The 20713-nt window shown below is 45.0% G+C and overlaps 1 protein-coding gene across 2 annotated transcripts in view; it reads right to left on the bottom strand.

Moving 5' to 3' along the window:
- Positions 1 to 20713, bottom strand: part of GALNT10 (polypeptide N-acetylgalactosaminyltransferase 10) — a 286117-nt gene that overhangs the window by 106766 nt on the left and 158638 nt on the right. For both annotated transcript variants that reach the window (XM_053566714.1, XM_053566713.1), the window contains exon 4: positions 548 to 714. In XM_053566714.1, the coding sequence (XP_053422689.1) occupies positions 548 to 714 (167 nt within the window). The remainder of the gene's footprint in view (positions 1 to 547; positions 715 to 20713) is intronic.

Here is a 20713-nt window from a genome sequence, read left to right as displayed (position 1 = left end):
CCCTCCAGGATAGAGGCACCTAGAGGTCACAGTTTTGGCTTTGACTTTGGGAAGACTTTCCTGAATTGGAAGGCAAAGCCTTGACAGGCAGAGGTTTTGTGCCCTTTGCTCTTCCCCCTTTTCTTGCCAGAGAGACAGACTTTCAGAGATACCATTTTTGTGTGATGAGGAACCAGGAAGAAAGAAAAAGCCTGGTTCTTATGACAGCCCTGACCAGCCAGTTGTACCAGCCCTGGATGTCTTATGTAATACATAGTAGATAGATAAGTGAATGAATTCTTTATTGTTTGAGCTAGTGTTTATCAAGTGTTCTGTGCTTTGCAGTTTAACACATTTCTAAACAGATACAAAGGGGATAAAAACAGAATTTACTTCATGGGTGCTTGTGAGGTTTAAATGAGAGGACGTGTGCAGTGCAAGGTCCATGGCCTGGCACGCAGCAAGCATTCAGTAAATGATGGCCTATCGGTTGACATGCTGAAGAAGGGAAAGCCTGCCACCCCTGTGGCATGTCCCTGGATGGGAAGCTGGGTGGGGCAGATCCTACCTCGATCACTGAAGTCGTCAACCAGCACAATCTCGGCGACCAGCTCCGGGGGAGAGCGGTTCAGCACACTGTGGACGGTGCGCAGGAGGGAGGACCAGCCCTCATTGTGAAAGGGGATGATGATGCTGGTGTTGGGGAGCGTCTCCAGGTAGCGTTTGCTGTTGCAGCTAGAGGAAAACACACGGGTCAGGGGGAGACAGGATCAGCTCTCATACTACCACAAGAACTCAGGCCTGGGCTGTGGCCTTTAGGAAAGCCAGGGAGCCCTCAGTCACTTTGGAACTTTCTTTTACTTGCCATTTTGAAGTCCTGCCTCCAATCCTGTACATACAGCACACAGGGACATGTATAAAAGGCCTTTCTGACTTTGCACAAAGTCATGATTTCGAGTGGGGGACAGCCCTTCAAGAACACCCTCACCCATCTCCACATCTGTGATTCTGTGATTTATAATCAGAAATACATATTTTAGACCTGGTCCTCGGCATTGAGCTTCTACAACTCTTGCCATTTCAGAGCAATAGAGATGCTAAGGGAATATTAGTCTTTCATCAAGGTTCCTGACATAGAGCTCCTAATCCCTTGGAATTTCCTAGGTAATAGGGGCATCTTTGGGTCTAACAAGGTGACTCTTGGTAGGCTCTGGGGTGAGGGGCTGGTCACCCGCAAGACTACGCTATGATTAGAAGCTCAGAACCTTCAGCTCCACACCTCATCCTCCAAGAATGCACAGTGAGGGGACAACTGACCATGCCTATAAGATGAAGCTCCATAGATGTATGGTAAGCTCATCTAGCTATTCATTTGTATCCTTTGTAAAATCACTTATAATAAACTGGTGTGTTCTCCTGAGTTCCATGAGCCATGCTGGTAGATAACTGAATTCAAGGGTCATAGGAACCACCAATTTATAGCCAGTTGGTCAGAACTGCCAGAGGTCTGCATTTGTAATTAGCATCTGAAGTGGGGGCAGCCTTGGGGATGAAGGCCTTCACCTATGGGATCTGCCTGTGACTCCAGGTAGGTAGTGTCAGAATTGAACCAAATTATAGGACAACCAACTAGTGTCAGAGAATTGCCTGCTGGGCGAAAACCCCACACGCATTTGGTCAGAGAAGTGTGTGAATAGTAGAGGAAAAAAGTTAGTTTTTCCTATTATGCACTACCCCTTGCACATCCTCTCCAATGGAGGAGAGATGATTTAGTTATGACTTTGGAAGAATAAACTGGGCTTCACTGGCTCAGCCTCTCCATGCCCCTTCCCTGGGCTCTGCTCTCCATAGCCCCATTGTAAGCTGAGGGGTGGAAGGCTCCGCCCCTGTAGGCCTTCGGTATCATAACATCCAAAGGAATTAACATCATTCCTTAATATCAAGTATCAAGCTGGTGTTCAATTTCCCAGATCTTATGTCTTCTTAACAGTTGATTGGTTTAAATCAGGATCAGAACGAGGTCCACTTACTGCATTTATCTGAGGTGTCTTCTAAGTCTCTTTTATACATAAGTTGTCCTGAATTTTCCCTTACAGTTTGTTGAAGAAACTGGGCCACTTATCAAATGGGACTTCACACAGTTTGCATTTTGCTGCTTGCATCTCAGTGATATCTTTTAACATGTTCTTCTGTCAATCCCTCTTTAGTTCCTATAAACTGGTAGGTAGATCTACAGGTGTGACCTAATTTGGTAAGAGAGTCTGGCAGCCTCTTTCTAGCTGGTGGCATGAGCATCCCTTAGGAGACACAAAATATCCAGTTGTCTTTCCTTTTGTGATATTGGCAGCCATTGATAAGCAATGCCTAAATCTTTTATTTCATCAGGGGTTTGAAAAATGATGATATTCTAAATCTATTATTCCTTCTTCATTTACCAGCTGGGCTACTTCTATAGAGGAAAACTTGATCACATAAACTATTCATTTACCCTGAAGTACAGGAAAGGCAGGGTAAGTTCTTGATTCTTTATTTGCCAGCCTTCAGCATGAGTTGGTTGCCTAATAGCCTCCAAAGGCAGTCAATTATTTGTTTTTATTATGAACTCATAAGTGTGTTTCAATCTAATGCAGTTATTATTCCTATTGGTTCCCAAATAAGCCCATTTTTAGCCAAAAGAAGTCTTCTTAGGTTGGCTCCTGCGATCTTTGGATGTGACCACAGAGTACTGATGGTTTCCTGCTTTCTGATAAAGGATACAAAAGGATTCTCCAGGTTTAACTTGTATATTTCCTACCCTAACCTGGAATCAGCTGTTCTTCCAAGGACCATCTCTTCACCCTGAGTCTATATTTATCTTTTAAGGTAAAATGAGATTCTTGTATGCAGCAGATATCTGGCCTGAGTTTTTTTTATCCAGTCAGCCAACCCGTGCCTCTCTAGAGGACAATTTAAGCCATTCACATTAATGGAGAATATTGATAAGCCTAGTAGAATTTTGGGTATCGAGTTTTTCGAAAGTCCAGTGGACATTTTTAATCCTTTCGCCACTGTGGAAGTGGGACTGGTGTCTGTACCTTTTCCCCTGGAACTTTGCCAAGGACCTGTACAGTGCTATGGCCTGAGAAACTGGGGACCTGCTTGGTGTGGCGGGGCTAAGTGGCTCTGTCTTGTTTTCAGCTGGTCTCTGTCCTACTCTAGTGAATCAGTTACTCTGGGTTGAAGTCTCAGCTGTAGAGAAATACCAGCAATTAAGTCACCCCACCCTCCACAGGCAACAATTGGGAAAGTAAAATCAAACCTTCCCACAACCACATACCCAGGGTACCGCCTGGACAGTCCTCAGGTGATTGGCCCAGTTCAAGAGGTCCAAATCAATTGCCTCAGTCAACACCTGTCTCAGGTGGGAGAATTCAAAAGGTCTCTGGCAACTAGATCACAGGGGTCTGCTGGCAACTCAAGTATGACTCACTCTGGTGTTCCATGAGGTCAGGAGGACCCACCCAGCAAATAGATTAGTCTGGGAAGGTTGATGCCTCTTTCCCCACCTTGCACCTCTGTCACACCCAGTCACTGATAACCCCACAGGGCTGTGACCCAGTTCCCTCCAAATGAGCAGATACTCCAGAGGTTTGTGCCTACCTGAACCACAGTTGAGATCTATGTCTCCTCAGCCAGGCCACTGCTCTCTATCACTATCCGGCAGTGGGAGGTGAGGCCTGACAACCTCAGGTGCTTAATGGAGGCTGAGATGGTTCACTCAGCCCCTGATGGATGTTGCTGACAGAACAACTTCACAGAATTTGTTTCTGTCCCCATTATATTCCCTTGCAGATCAGACACTGTTTGAGTTGGGGCAGGCCGGTTAAGCTCACACTCAGCTGTCAGTTCCAGCCTTTACCTGCCCTCCTTTGTCTCAGCTATGATCCCCTGAGGGCCTGTGCACCTTAGGTGCAGTAAAGCGATCCTCTGGGTCAGCCCCGCCCTGAGAGTCTGTGGTCTTTGCGTGTGTGTATTCTAGACCCCGCTCCACCCAGGCCAGTACCACCTCAGGCAAATCCTTTACTCACAGGTCCTGCATTTTCCTCCCAAATCTGTTCCGCCAGTGGCTACCACCAGAGAAGATGCCCAGCCTCCTCTGGTTGCCCAGAGAGACAGGGGGTGTGACTCTGGAATATCCAGGGGTGTGAGCCCTATTGTTGCCATTGTGGCTGTTGCTCTGTGCCTCGGGGCACTGCTGCTCCTATATCGTTCCCTCTCAGCTGACCATCCTTTCCTTACCCCATGCCGCAGAATCAGCACTGAACTGACCAGCAGCAGTCCATGCCCTGTCCACACCTCTCAAGAAAATAGCCAAGAATCTGGACTGGGGGAGAGGCTTCCAGACCTTGGAGTGAGAGTGGAGGGGAGTGCTGGGAGTTCAGAATTGCAGGTAGAGAATATATACCGTTTTATGCCTGGCAGGAGAGTGCCATGGTACCCTAGTAGGGGAAGTAGGTCCAATTTTCAGAGGGTCTCTCCTGGGTGATAAAATGGGAGGACTTTTGAACTCTGCTCCCTTGTTTGTATGGAGTACTGCGAGCTGTTCTTATGGGGGAGGGGACTCCCATCCACTTGGTGATGGATTTTGTACCTTTTGTTTGTATCCTTGGGGTCGCAGCTTGCCTCAGCAGGGTTGATGTGCATTCTTCTCTCTTGGCTCAGCTCTAATCTACCAGGTTACTTGCTAAACTTTTGTCCTTTACCTCTCCTTCTGGATGGGAGCCTCTGTGGAAAGCTGGCTCCAGTCAGCCATCTTGCCTCTGCCCCCACAAGCATCTTTTTGATAAAATGACTTATTTTCCTTTGGTTAGATATGCATTAGTAAAATTGCTGGATTGAATGAGAGGTTGATTTTTAGTTCTTTGAGAAATCGCCATACTGTTTTATATAGAGGTTGTACAGAACCAACAGTGCATAAGCATGCCTTTCTCTCTGTATCTATATCAGCATCTATTGTATATGGACTTTTTAATAAGAACCATGCTGACAGGGGAAAGAATTTCCCTGATGATTAATGTTATTGAGCATTTTTTTCATGGTTATTGCCCATTTCCCTATTTTCTTTTGAAAAACATTTGTTCATGTCTTTTGGCCACATTTTAATGGGTTTGTTTGTTTGTTTTTCTTCCCGATTGTGCCTGATCACATTTAGCATACTGTTTTCAAAATTTATTCATGTTGTAGCATATATCAATGCTTCATTTTTGATGGCTGAATAATATTCCAGTATATGAATATACCACATTTTATTTATCCATCCATCACTTACTGGACATTGGGTCGTTTCTACCTTTTGGCTGTTATGAATAATATCCCTTGAATAACCATGTGCATGTTTTTGTGTAGGTATGTTTTCAATTGTGTTGAAAAGCAAAGAAGGAAGTTGCTGGATAATAAAGTAACTCCATGTTTAACTTTTTACAGACTTTTCAAACTATTTTCCAAAGCAATAGCAGCATTTTACATTCCTGCCAGCAATTCCTCCACATCCTCACCAAGCTTGTTATTATCCATTTTTTTGATTATAGCCATTATAGTGGGTGTGAAGTGGTACTTATGGTTTGACTTCCATTTCCCTAATGGCTAATGATGTTGAGTATCTTTTTCTATGGCTATTGGCTATTTGTATATCTTGCATGAAGAGTAAATATATATAAATAGTAAATATATAGTAAATATATATTTCTAGTAAATATATATTTCACTTTCAGACTGTTCCTTGCTAGTATATAAATATACAATTGACTTTTATATATTGATCTTACATACTATAACTTTCCTGAATGCAATTATTAGTTTTAATCATTTTTTTTTTTTTTTGGGTGTGGAATGCTTTTTTTCTGTGTATAAGATAATGTCATTACAAATAGGGAAATAGTTTACTTCTCCCTTTCCAACCTAAATTCCCGTTATTACTTTTTCTTGTCTAATTGACTTGGTTACAAACTCTAGTACAATGTTGAATAGAAGTGGCAAGAGCAGACATCCTTATCATGCTTATGACCTTAAGGGGAATAGCTTTCAATCTCTTGCCATTAAGGATAATGTTAGCGTGAGTTTTTCATGGATGTCCTTTAACAGACAGAGGAAGTTTCTTTTAGCTTTTTGTGAGTTTTTATCATGAAAGGTGTTGAATTTTATCAAATGATTTTTTTAATGATTTTTTTTGCATCTACTGAGATGATCATGTAAGTTTTATCCTTTATTTCATTAACAAAGTATATTATATTGATTGATTTTTGTATGTTGAACCAACCTTGCTTTCCTGGGATATCCTATTTGGTCATGCTGTAAAATTCTTATATATGGTTGAATTTGGTTTGCTAGCATTTTGTTGAGGACTTTTAAATCTATATTCATAAGGGACACTGGTCTATAGTTTTCTTGTGATGTCTTTGTCTGATTTTATGTACTGTATTTCTTTTGCTAACAATCTAGGTTAATATTAACATAGTTCCTTATGTGTTTTTTTTTACAATATATAATAGTTTCAGAAAAATAATAACCAGTATTATTGCTAACAAAAGATTACAGATAAGTTAAAATATTTTTGAATATAGCATATGTTTCATTAGGAATGTACACTCAAATTTTTATGTTTTGAAGCCACTTCAAATAATTCCTCTCTGCTTGGTTAGGACCCCAACTTAATACACAGTTGGGTTCTTTATTTAATTGAGATTTTTATTTTATTTATTTTTAGGGATTGCTTTTTACTTTGAAATTTTGACTTAATCTTATTTTTATAATTATGTAAAGTATTTACATGGTTCCAAAGTCATATCTAAAAATAAGATAATTGAAAGATTTCTGGCTTCTTTATCTTCTCCATCTTGCTTTTTACCCTCTTCTAGGAACCCATTTTATTTTATGGCTATTCTTGCATCATTTTCTTTCTTTCTTTAGTATAAGCAACTACATATATCAATGCTATCCCCTTGATCTTTTCTTGAATAAACAGAAGCATGCTATATACATTTCTCTTTACCTTGCTTTTTCCACTTAGCATTATATCCTGGCAATAACACTATAAGACGTCTACAGTTTTTGTTTTCTGTTTTCTAAGAAGTGTGTAAGTTCAATTCAGGGAACAATACAAAGTCTATTTGATCACACCAAGACCATTTTGCAGAAACAAGGGCTATTTATTGGCTTTATAATAAGCTTTATTGTTTAGCTTCAGGTGGGAATAGGGATGAGAAGAGGAAAACAACTTACTAAGTTTCTAAAACAGTGATTCTGGAAGTGTGGCCCTGTCCAGAACAGCAGCATCAGTACCATGTGGGAGCTAGTTAGAAATGCAAATTCTCTGCCCATTGAATCAGAAACTCTCAGGGTGGGGCCCAGCAATTTTTATTATTACAAGCCTTATGGGTGATTCTGATGTCTACTTAAGTTTGAGACTTACTACCTAAAATATTCACATTTACAATTTGGTAGAGATTGGATTCCCTGAAAACAGACTCTAACGTACAGAACTCTGTGCAGATGTGTCCTGGAGAGACACCCCTGTAAGGAACTGAGGCAGACAGGTGAGCAGGAAGAATCTGATTCCTACATGGTTGCATTTGAGGCTGCCCATTTTGCCAGGAGCTTTTTCACTGAGATGGCCTTTCTAAGTTGTCCTAGATTGAGACAAGTCGCCTGGCCTTTATGTCCAAGAATCAACTAGTCACTGGAAGGAGGCATAACCTTGAACAAGGCCGCTCCCTGATGCCCAGGGCAATTCCCCATGGGAAGCACAGCTGTGAGCTGCCCATTACCCCTATTCCCAACAGAGGGTACATGAGTTGAACAGGGAATCTCGGCAGAGAGCCACCTTGTTCACTAAAACATTGACAGAACTCCCACAGGGAGGGCATTACTACTGTGCCCACAGCTCACACGATGAACCTGAAGCACAGAGAGGTTGTAGTCACACAACTAGAAACAGGCAGGCTCTGAGCCCGGTATTCACCCCAGAGCCTGCCCTCTCAACCAGTGGGCTGATATCCACTATGAGTCACTTTCATATCCAAATTTTCACAAGTGCCCCAAGGGGCAGGTAAGGCAGAGCTTGCACCTTCACTTTACAGAAGGCACTGAGACTCAGAGCAGGGGAGGCAGCCCTCCCCAATGAAGATGGAATCCCCAGTGCTACAGCACTCTAGTGTGACACAGTTTTTTCCCCAGTAATGGGGGCAAACATCTTAGAGAGTGGAACGTCAACCTGCCTACCACACCTGGCTTCTGGTAGGCAATCTCTCAGGTAATGCTCAATGCTCATTTTATAAGAAAGCAGGGAAACAGATGGAAGCTCAGAGAGGCAAAGGAACCTGCCTAGGAATAAGGTGGACTAAACAATGGTGCCTCCTCAGATGTGAGCTGGGGTCCTGATCCTTCCCCAACCCCACCTGTCCATACCACATGTCACCTGACTGCCCAGCTGGCTGCTTCTTATGCCTTCCTATCCCAGCTTAAACGTTACCTCCTCCTCTTCCTAATCCCTGCTTTCCAGTTGTAGGTAGATTGCTTCCAACATTCCCTCTCAAGAATCACCCCAAACCAGGGCCCGAGGGCCAATCCTGGCAGCCTGCTTTTGTGTGAACCTCAAGATAAAATGAATTTTATGCTTTTAAAGAGTTGTAAAAACAAAACAAATCATATGCAATAGAGGCCCGATGTGCCCCTTGAAGCCTATAACATTTATTATCTGGCCCTTGACAGAAAAAGTTTGCTGACCCCTATTCTATCTCACAGCACACTGTTTTGTCTTCACTGCACTTAGCACACTTTATATATTCTATCTGGGTGTTTACTTGTCTGTCTTTCCTCCTAGAATGTAAGCTCCATCATTAGGGGTTTTTTATGTGTAGCCTAGAACAGTGCCAGGCAAACGATCTGAGACCAATAAATATTTGCTGAACAAGGGAATGGTTCTAGAGCTCAATTACAGCCTTTTTTATACCACATCCCAAGTTCTTTTCTTTGCACACCTCTCCTGCTTTACTGATGAACGCCAGCGAGCTTCTGCTGTGGGAAATGCTCTTGCCCTTGCTTGCGGAGGCTGGGGTCCAGGAGGAGGGGAGCTTCAGGCATTGCACCAACCCAGTGTGCAATGGCAAGGAGAAGGATTTTCCCAGGGCCCAGAAGAGGGGACCTGAGGACCAGGTAGGCTTAGAAGGAACAATTGTCCACCTTGTGTTTCTAGCCAGAAACCAGATGCAGTAGGTAGAGTAGCAGCCCCTGAAGATGTCCATACCTTAACCCCCTGAACTGTGAACGTGTTTATATTATATAGCAAAACAACCTTTGAAAATGTGATTGAGGTTAAGGACCTTGAGAGGGGTTTGAGGAGTCAGGATTATCCAGGTGGGTCCATTGCAATCATGGGGTTTTTAAAAGCAGCAACCTTTCTGTCTGGATTTAAAAATGAGAAAGATGGCTGGGCTTAGTGGCTCATACCTGTAATCCTAGCACTCTGAGAGGCTGAGGCAGGTGGATTGCTTGAGCACAAGAGAAACCCCATCTCTACTAAAACTAGAAAAACTGAGGCAAGAGGATTGCTTGAGCCAAGTTGGAGGTTGCTATGAGCGATGATGTCATGACACTCTACCCAGGGTGACAGCTTGAGATTCTGTCTCAAAAAACAAAAAGAAAAAAAAGAGAGAGAGAGAGAAAGATGCAGTGGAATGAGCCTGTAGTCCTAACTACTGGGATGCTGAGGCAGGAGGATCCCTTGAATCCAGTAGTTTGAGCTATGTTGATCACACTGTACTCTAGCCTGGGTGACACTGAGATCCTGTCTCAAAAAAAAAAAAAAAAAAAAAAGGACTCAACTCACGGTTGCTAGCTCTGAAGGTGGAGGAAGGGGGTAATGAGCCAAGGAAGGTGGGCAGCCTTTAAGGGCCACACTGAGGACCACTCCAGGCCCTTAAAGGCTGCCCACCTTTCTTGGCTCATTACCCCCTTCCTCCATCTTCAGAGCCAGCAACCGACAAGCAAGGTTCCTCTAAGTCCCCCAGAGAAGAGTGTGGCTCGGCTACTTGATTTTAGCCTGGTAAGATCCATGCCAGACTTCTGGCCTACTGAAGTAAGTTTAAAATTTGTGTTGTTTAAAATGGTTAGGATACATCGGGTGGTATATTGCTGAAGATTTTAGATTCCTGATAATTTGTTATGGCAGCTACAGAAAATAAATATACAAGGAGTCATCCTTGATACCCTTGTGCCCGGTATGTAAACATTATTTGTAAATACTTAAGAAGTAGATGATTACACACAAAGCCCCCCATTTCTGGATTTTCTTGAAACTCAGCAATGCTGACCCTAGAGTCTCATGTGGCAGCAATGGGCCAGAGGTGACAATGGGTACCCCTTTCTACAGGGCAGGTGCTCTATGGCCACCTCCACTCTCACCACCCTCCATGCTTCACATCAGGGCAGTTCCAGCTGCTTCATACCCTCATGTTACCTCCCACATCCCTGGAGATGCCACAATTTTAAAGTCCAGAAGTGAAAGGCATCGTGGGAGGGGGCTCCAAAGACTAGTAAGATATTTTGGGGGGAAATTTGTGACATCCTGAGGCAATGCATGTAACGACAAAATCTCTCCTTTGTATGCCACTGCAAACCACTGTTCATCTGTCAAAATGGGCGAGGGCCTCTGTGCAACTTACTTTGAAATGCACTAAGAAGTAGCAGATTAAAGGATGGAGAGAAGGTTGACAGAGACATGATCAACTAAGTAGAGGAATATAAATTGTAGAATCTAGATGGTGGGAACATGGGTGATCACTGCACAATTCTTTCAACTTTTTGGTATGTCTGATAATTTTCATAAAGAAAGGCTTGTTACCTTGTCCTGACTTGGCCCTTTCAGTCCTGGCAGGAAGGACTCCTCAGCATTCTGGTGGCAAGCTCATTCCGTCTGTGAGAACAGGACTCTGATTCCAGTAGTCAGGTTCTGATGGACAGGTCAGTCTCTCCTGCCCACTGGGGCCTTCCAGACTTCTTTCATCTCCCCTCTTGCTCTCTATCTCTCTGGGCTCTTTTTACCCAGTCCCCGGGTAGCTCTGCTGTACCCCTTTCCCCATACCTCTAATTCCTTTGATCATTTCAGCCTGTCTTTGGGAACCTTCTCCAACTTCAGTATGTCCGCCTTCACAAATAAATGAAAGTACCACTTTTTAAAAATCTCTTTCCCTTAACTCAGCTGAGTCTTCTGCAGCCAAGAAAGACTGGCAAAATCTAGCTTTCTGTAAAAGTTCCTGCCTTCTATCCAATTTCACAGGAGACTTGCTTGAATGCAGCAAATTTGGGAGGGGGGGGCTGTAATAAATTGACTGGGGTCCTTGGGTGAAATCTAATATATTTATTACCCAACAAAGAGCCCTGCCTCTCTCCAACCCCAGAGTTGGGCCCCATAGCCTGCCAATGGCTACAAAAACACCATCATGCATTAAGGCAAGGAGACAAAGTCACAGTGGACTAAATTCACTTCTAATTTAATTCAATTATGGAATTAAAGATTATTCAGGACTCAAATAAAAGGCTCAGTTTGGATCAGAGCCCTGAACATGTGCTTTTTTTAAAAAGAAAATCTACTTTCTTTCTTTTATCTGTTCATTTACATGTATTTACTAAATAAACACAAAACTTCCAATCGACTTTTGCTATGAGCACTGGTCATTGGTTTGGTCCCAGCTTAGTAGAGGCTCTTTGTTTAAATAAAAAATTGTGGGACATTCCCAGATTGAGCTCTCCAGTGACCAACAGGGAACCTGGTTCCACAGACCTTCCCACAGGCAACCTTTCTGTTGGGAGACTTGGGAGACGATGAAGAGTCCCTTTCTCATCCTCTTCCAGGCCTCAGATCACAGCAAACAAAGGGGATCTGGGGATGGCACAGAGGAAGACAGAAGGCCACCACCCACTCCAGTGACACTCCCATATTCATAGCCCCATCTCTAGGACCATGTTCCCCAGGCTGGTCTTAAACTCCAGTCCAGTGTTTTGATAGCTAACATTGGATGGTAGAGAATGCCAGTTCTTTTTGTGTATCATAAACAAAAAGCATTGCTTTGCCCTGATGTCTTAAGAAAGTAGCCACAGAAAAATATGGTCTCCAGGAAGAGAGACCCATCACAAAGAGATTAGGCATGGCTACCATAGTGGGCCAGGCAATACCTGCTCCTGCCTCTGGTTCACCCTGCCTGACAGTTTCAAGAGCACTTTTCCTTCTCTCTTCTGGAATCCGTACCACACCTTAACAAGGGAGATAAACCACAAGTGTTAACCCATTTTTCCAGATAAGGAAAACGGGACCCAAAGGGGTAAGAGAATTGGATCCAGGCCTCAAATCCAGGTAGTATTTACTTATAATAACATTCATTCATTCACTTATGGGATGAGGGTCTTGCTATGTTACCCAGACTGGTCTGGAACTCAAGCTATTTCCCACCTCAGCCTCCCAAGTAGCTGGGACTATGGGCATATGCCACCCCACCCAGCTAATTTTAACAATTATTGTAGAGACAGTGTCTCCCCATGTTGACCAGGCATGTCTTAAACTCCAGGCCTGAAGCAATCCTCCCACCTCAGCCTCCTGAGTAACTAAGATTACAGGCATGAGAGCTACTACACTGGGCTCAGGTTTTATTCTGTGTCTTCAAAAGGGACAACTGCTAAGTACAAAAGTTTGTAAGACACAGAAAGGCTCAAAGGAAAACTAATAACAATAGTCAACATTCTGCCCGATGCTAACGTGGGGCTGACCTCTGCTAAACATTCAGGATGTGTCTCTTTCTGTGCTCTTTTCTTTTTTGTTGTAGAGACAGAGTCTCACTTTATCGCCCTCGGTAGAGAGCCGTGGCCTCACACAGCTCACAGCAACCTCCAACTCCTGGGCTTAAGCGATTCTCTTGCCTCAGCCTCCTGAGTAGCTGGGACTACAGGCGCCCGCCACAACGCCCGGCTATTTTTTGGTTGCAGTTTTTGGCCGGGGCTGGGTTTGAACCCGCCACCCTCAGTATATGGGGCTGGCGCCTTACCGACTGAGCCACAGGCGCCGCCCAACTGTGCTCTTTTCTATATTACCTGTATTGGTTTCTAGAACACAATGTATAGTACATGACTTCTTTTGTGTCCTCCCTCTGTTCCCACCCTGATTTTCCAAGTCATCGTGGGCTTCCAGATGCAGCATGGCCTCCTCTGAGATGCTTGGAAGGGCCTCTTTGGGGGTAGTACTGTGAAGCCTCTGCAGAGGGTCAAAGCAACAGCTCTGTGAAACTATCAACCCACCTCAGTCTGAGGCCCTGTTGGCTCAATATTTGACCCCAAATGATACCATAAAAGAAGTGACATTTGTGGAGTTAAAATCTTATAACTAGGATTTGGTGAAAACATTTTATCCTTTGCACAAGCACTACCACTATCTTTTGGTTCACAGTCTATTTATGTATTTATTTATGTTTTTTTGAGACACAGTCTCACTGTTACTCTTGGTAGAGTGCCGTGGTATCATAGCTCACAGCAGCCTCAAACTCTTAGGCTCTGGTGATCCTCTTGCCTCAGCCTCCCGAGTAGCTGAGACTACAGGTGACACAACACCAGACTAATTTTTTTGTTTTTTTTTCTATTTTTATTACAGATGAGGTCTTGCTCTTGGTCAGGCTGGTCTGGAACTCCTGACCTCAAGCAATTCACCTGCCTCTGCCTCCCAGAGTGCTGGGATTACAGACGTGAGCCACCGCACCCGGCCGTGGTTCACAGTCTGTTTAGGTCTCCACTAATAGTGGGCTAAGTTTAGTTGGAAGTGCACAGCATGGGGCAAAAAAGTAGGACTGAAGTTGTTCATTGATACCTGTTTCAAATAATGAAAAGAGCAGAAACCAAGTGCATGTCCATCAGTAGGGAAAGATTAAATAAAGGATGAGCAGTTCAAACTATAAAATACTGATAAGCAGTTAGAAAACAAAATAGAAGACAATAACAATTATGGAAAACATCTGCTGAGGATTTCCAATATGCCAGGCAGTGCTACAGGCACTTAATATGCACTAAGTCATTTTACTGTCACAATAATCATACAATAGGTACTATTATTATTTTCATTATAGAGAAGAAGGAATAAGCCACAGAGAACCTAAACTTGCCTGGGGTCAAAAAGCTGGTAAGGGGTGGAGCCTGATTTAAGCCCATCTGTCCTTTATGTATATTTGTATTTGAATAGGGATAACTTATCAATGATATAAATTGTATGAGTAAAAAGAAGAGTGAAAAGATAAAAACCAAAAATTGAGGAAACTAAGTAGGAGTCTAAAGTCCTGGCTTCTACCTTTTGCTCATGCAACAAGGAGTCTCTCCTCACTGGATCTCAGTTTCCCCCGTGTCAGTAACGAAGATGGACTGATGCAATAGGCCAGCAGTTCTCAACCTGTGGGTCACGACCCCTTTGTAATAATGAAAGTACATCGTGGCATTAGGAAGGTTGAGAACCACTGCAATAGGCAGTGCTTGTGTTCTGCATTTTTTCTCTTTCTTTTGGTAACAGCACCTGATTTTCCATGGAGAATCTCCTATTTGTCCCCCATACCCTTTGGTTGGAGTCAACCCCTCCTCCCTTGCCTTGGGGGTGGACAAAGGAGCCTGGCTAGCCAATCACAGCATCATGCCTCTGTCACCACAGAGGAACATGGGAGCATATAAATCTGGTCTGCCTGGAGCCACCATGTGGACTGCTCTTTGGACTTCATTCTCATTTCCTCAGAATGAAGTAAGCAGAGTAGAAAACAGAGCCAAAAATTGGAGAGAGAGAGTCCTGCTGGCATCATCACCCGGAGATCTGGATCCAGCCACAGCCACGGTTGAAGCCAAGGTCTACTCCTGGCCTTTTCACTTAGATGAACCAATACATTTTGTTTTCTTAAATCAGTGTACGTTAGGCTCCTGCTGCTTGCAACTAGAAGAACCCTTGCTGCTATAACTGGATAATTTCTAGGCCTATTCAGTCAAATGAATCTATTTTGGACCTAATGATACTTCTGAAGGACACAGAGGCAGAACCACTGTCCAGGGATTACCTCTGATTTGAAGGGGCAGCTCTGCTGTGGGAGAACTTTGCTCATTTGTACTCAGCCCTACTATGAAGCTAATTTATAGCTTTCATATGAAGGCTATAACCCAACTATAGCTCAAGAATATGGGGAAAGGGCCAAGGGAAGGGAGGGGAGGGGAGGGGGGCAGGTTAGGGGGTGGGGGGGTAATAGGTGGGGCCACACCTACGGTGCATCTTAGAATGGGTACAGGCGAAACCTACTAAATGCAGAGTACAAATGTCTACATACAATAAGAAAATGCCATGAAGGCTACGTTGAACAGTTTGATGAGAATATTTCAGATTGTATACGAAACCAGCGCATTGTACCCCTTGATTGCACAAATGTACACAGCTATGATTTAACAATAAAAAAAAAAAAGAACTGGACACAGAGAACTGGGCAGAGGTCTGTGGTGGGGTGGGAAGTAGTGAAAGGGATGGGAGATAACTCATTTGTGGACCAAGCAGCCCCCAGTCGAATGTTCCATGAAGGATTTTGAGCTTTTTAGACACAAAGATGAATCAAATGTACTAGCCTTTAAGATGCACCCTGAAGCCTTAATGCTGGAGCACGAGAATATAAAAGAAGACAAAACACAAGGGAAGCACTCCAAAAATCTTGAGTCAACTTTGAAATAAAACAAGCCAATCATTTTTAAAAGAACTGTAACAAACATTCAGTTGCCTGGCACGCGATACCACAGACCAAATTTGCAAGCCAGCAGGACGGGTGTAGGGAGTAAGCACTGCCTGGTCCTCTGCAGCCATCCCAGGAAAGGGCACAAGACTTCAGTAAGGCTTTAGAAGCTCTGTGCTATAGACGTGGATCCCACGCTTGGTACTGCAGGCTTCAACCAGCATATGACTCTCAAACATTCTGATTTGCTCACTCCCTCAAGCATTCTTGTGTCTGAGATACGTAGTAGGAGTGCCTACTATGTGACAAAGACTATGCTAAACCCTGGGATTACAAGTGAGGAACATGTCATTGTCCCTGCAGGGAGAGGGGCAGACAAGCACTGTAAATAGTAATAAATTATGATAATTTTTTCCTGGCTTCCTGCTATGTCTGTGAGGGGAGAGTGGAATGAAGACAGCCTAGAAAGGCAAAGAATGAGGCATTGTGAGTGGCACAGCCAACAATAAGCAGGCCACGCATGGTGGCTGTGGCTGGGTTGAAAATGGAGCTGGAGGGACCTCACCCAAATCTTTTGTTTTTAAGTCACATCAGAAAGGGAAAATAGGCAGGGTGGGGTGGCTCACGCCTATAATCCTAGCACTCTGGGAGGCCAAGGCATGTGGATCACCTGAGTTCAAGAGTTCAAAGACCAGCCTGAGCAAGAGTGAGACCTCATCTCTACTAAAAATAGGAAAAAAAAACCCCAAACTAGCTGGGCGTGGTGACACACGCCTGTAATCCTGGGGGGCTGAGGCAAGATCTCTTGAGCCCAGGAGTTTGAGGTTGCTGTGAGCTATGAATGCCACAGCACTCTACTCTGTAAACTATGACACCATGGCACTCTACCCAGGGTAAGAGAGTGAGACTCTATCTCAACAACAACAACCAAAAAAAAAAAAGAAAGAAAAGAAAAAAAAAAAGAAAAAAGAAAGAATGGGAAAATCTTTTGGAGATCCTGGATGTAAGTAACAATTTCAATCACAGTTTCAAGTCTACTGTCATCTTCCCAGTGCTGCCTGTTATCTTGGCGGGTCCTCCGGGGGGCTGGACCACATAGGCTAGAGAAGTGGGATCTTCAGGAAGTTTTTATGAACTTCAGCAACAAACTCCCCTACCAGTAAAGATGAGGATGCCCTAAATACGCTTGCTGATGTCCATTCAATGTTCATTCTCTTCTCTCAGAGTAGCTGGGTAGGCACTTGAAGACAAAAGGATCCACTTATTAGCTATACAACCTTGGGTGAGTTACCAAACCTCTGAAAGACTCGGTTTCCTCTTTTATAAGATGGATTTGCAGGTTTGAGCTGAGAAGTAAACATGAGGGTACATCAGGGACCACCTTGATCCAAAAAGGAACACGTGTGCTGGTCAGGCCCAGCTGTTCCACGGCTCTACCTCCTCTCCCCGAGGAGCTCAGGCTTCTCCCACTTCTCACCTGCCCAACATCCCCATTTCCCTTACTGCCCCTGCCTCCTTGCCAGGGATATCCAATTAGCCAAGGTGACCTTGAAGCCAAGAAAGTCTATCCTATCCCTAAATCCATTCCCTGGAATGAAAAATAAAAACCAAGCCTACACAAGTTGTAGAAGTGGATAATTATTTTTATTTTTCCTTCGTGATTTTAAAAATAATTGGGTTCTTTTAGAATTAAGATTTTTAAACTTCAGAAATAACATTAATACGGAAATCTGGACCTCCAGGTCATGGCAGTGAGACTTCTGGGACACAGTATAATTGCTTTACATGATTTGCTACATTCTATCAATGCTGTACCAACTGGGCCACCATGACATAAGCAATTCCTTGCAGCCCACAGCACTTCACCCCTTTCATGCTCCACATACTGTGGCAAATTGCTCTTCAGTAATTACAAAAGTTAGTGTTTTTTTGTTTGTTTTTCTTTTAAAGGAATGATCATTTAAAAACATCCCTATGAAGTGACAGTTGTTTGAAAGCTTCCAGTGCTTGGACTTCTAAACAATCTTCTTCTGGATATGGGCATCATTTTAGCACCTTCTCAGGGAAATCAAACACAATATACCCTCCTCTGCCAAGCAGATGACAATTCTGAATTTTCCACTGACCAGGTGGAACTTGCTGGGAGCTTGTTTGTGTATTTTGCGGGTGGCAGGATCTCTTTGGGTTAAGAAACATAGAGGAAGGCCAACACCCATTCTCAGATGGCACTTACAGCTTCAACCTGAAGGGCCGAGAACCTGGGCTGGAAGGGGCTGACTCTCATTTTGTTTGTGCTCCTTGACGAAATGGAGACCCAGAATGGGGAGGGACCTTTTCAGGGTCACAGGGTGAGGTAGTATACCCACATCTCAAATAGTGGCCCTCGGTCCAAGGGTAAGAATTCTAGGGAGAGCACTTCCTGAGGGATCTGAGTTCAAATCCCACCTCTGTCACTTAGCAGCTACGTCACCTGGGAAAAGTCCTAACCTCTCTCATTTTCAGTTTCCACTCGGGTAAAATGGGGAAATGAGTCCCTCCAATTAGGAATGTCACAGGAATGAGACAAGCACCCACATGGCACCTGGCACACGAATACCGTGTCCACTACACAGAGGCCACAGTGCAGGGAATCTTCCAGCAAATGGTTTAAGTTCAAAATTCTGGGATTCTCTCCTCTCTATTTTGCATAAAGGACGGTCATTTATAACATAATATTCTCAGAAAGACTATATCCAGTGGCCTGGGCCACCAGAAAGATGACTAAGCAGAAGTAATAAACAGCTCCAGGCTCTAGAACCAAAGGAAGAAACTGAGTCTTAGTGGGGAGGGTGGGAAAAGTCTCTGTGCCTTTGCCCCCATCCTCGCTCTAGAGGTTCCTGACGTCTACCAATGGTCAGCCTCCTTCTGCACCCCTAGCCCTTTCTACTTGTTAGGATATCAGAACTAGGCCAACCCCCCCCTACTAAGATGACTCAACTGTCTGTAGATAACTGCCCCACCTGCGCGTGGGCTATGGCTATGTTTCCCGGAACGCTGTAACCGCGGAAACTGCCCAACTGCCCCACCTGCGAGTGGGCTATGCGGTTTTTTCCTTTAAAAGGGGCCTGAAGCCCCAAACCGGGGCGGACTCTTGTAAAACAGTCCGTCCGGGTGCTGCACTTGAATAAAGCTTCCTCCTGCTTTTGCATCAAGGATCGGCTCCGCGTTTGATTGGGTGTTCTCCTCAATCCCGAGGGGTCTTTGAGACCCTTACATTTGGGGGTTCCACCGAGATAGAGACGACCACCCCCTCAAGCGCTGGACCCGCTATCCTTGGAGGTAAGAGGCCTCTGTGAGTTTGTGTGGTCTGTCCGTGTCTGTAAGTCTTTGTGCCGGCGTCAGGTTTAGGATATCAGAGCGGTATATTCGTTCAGGAGGACGTGCCGCTGTCAGGCTGGGGGACGCCCCAGAATCAGGTCTGGGGGACGCCCCAGAATCAGGAGGTGACCACCTACTGTTGGTCACCGTCAGTGCGGCGACGGGCCCTTTGTCAGGGTCTGGCCGTGTCCGGTCAGGAGGGCTTAGCCCTTTGGAAGCTGTCAGGTTAACGTGTTGGCCCTGTTGGGTTCCGTGTCTGTGTTTTCTGTTTGTCTTCCTCTTTGTCTGTGTGTTGTCTTACGTTCATTTGTTGTCTCTTAAAATGGGTCAGGGGATGAGTACGCCTCTATCTCTCACCTTGGACCACTGGAAGGAGGTTAAGGGACGGGGGTCTAATCTCTCGGTCCTCATAAAGAAGGGACCGTGGCAAACTTTCTGCACCTCTGAATGGCCCGCCTTCAATGTGGGCTGGCCCCCTGAAGGTACCTTTAACCTCTCCCTTATCCTTACCGTTAAAAAAATTGTCTTCCAAGCAGGTCCTGGCTCACACCCGGACCAACAGCCATATATTATCGTTTGGCAAGATCTGGTGCAGAACCCGCCCCCCTGGGTCCGTCCATGGCTAATACCAGCCACCTCACAGGTCTTAGCCCTCCACTCGCCAGGAGCCAAGAAGCCTTTGGAAGACCCCCAGAATGACCAGCTCCTCCTAGATGATATCCCACCTCCTTATCCTTGCCCCCCGCCGCCTCCAGGCGCCCCACAGGAGGAGGTCATACTACCCTCCGCACCAACCCTTCCTCCCCCAGGAGGGCCAGTACACGGAACCAGAAGCGCCCGCGGACGACGAGGAGAGTTTCCCTCCCCAGATTCCACTATTACTTGCCCCCTCAGAGCCTATGGACCCCCTCCTCCTCCCCCTGAAGATGAGGGTCCCGCTCCCCTTCAGCCCCTCTAGTACTGGCCTTTTTCGTCCGCCGACCTATACAATTGGAAAACTAACCACCCCCCTTTTCCGAGGAACCCCAGCGTTTGACTGGGCTGGTGGAGTCGCTGATGTTCTCGCACCAGCCCACATGGGATGACTGTCAGCAATTGTTGCAAACCCTCTTCACTACAGAGGAAAGGGAGTGGATCCTCCTTGAGGCGCGGAAAAACGTGCCCGGGGTGGACGGGAGACCAACGCAACTCCCAAACCGCATCGAGGAGGCTTTTCCCCTTTCCCGACCAGACTGGGACTACAACACGGCTGACGGTAGGGAGCGACTGACAGTCTATCGCCAGACTCTAGTCTACTAATTTGGCTAAGGTAAGGGAAGTGACCCAGGGAATCGCGGAGTCCCCCTCCGTCTTCCTTGAGCGTCTCATGGATGCTTTTCGCCGCTATACTCCTTTCGACCCAACGTCAGAGGGGCAAAGGGCCTCTGTTGCTATGGCATTCATAGGGCAATCCGCCTCAGATATTAGGAAGAAGCTCCAGAGAATAGAGGGCTTGCAGGACTATACCTTGCAAGACCTAGTTAAGGAAGCCGAGAGAGTCTACCATAAGAGGAGAAGGAGCAGCGTAAACTAAAAGAAAAAGAAGATAGGGAAGTCAGGAAGGAGCGCAGACAGGAAAAGAA

Source organism: Nycticebus coucang, chromosome 17 (genome assembly GCF_027406575.1).
Source record: "Nycticebus coucang isolate mNycCou1 chromosome 17, mNycCou1.pri, whole genome shotgun sequence".
Taxonomy (NCBI): Eukaryota; Metazoa; Chordata; class Mammalia; order Primates; family Lorisidae; genus Nycticebus; species Nycticebus coucang.
The sequence above is the reverse complement of the archived record's forward strand: the minus strand, read 5'-3'. Positions and strand labels throughout refer to the sequence as shown.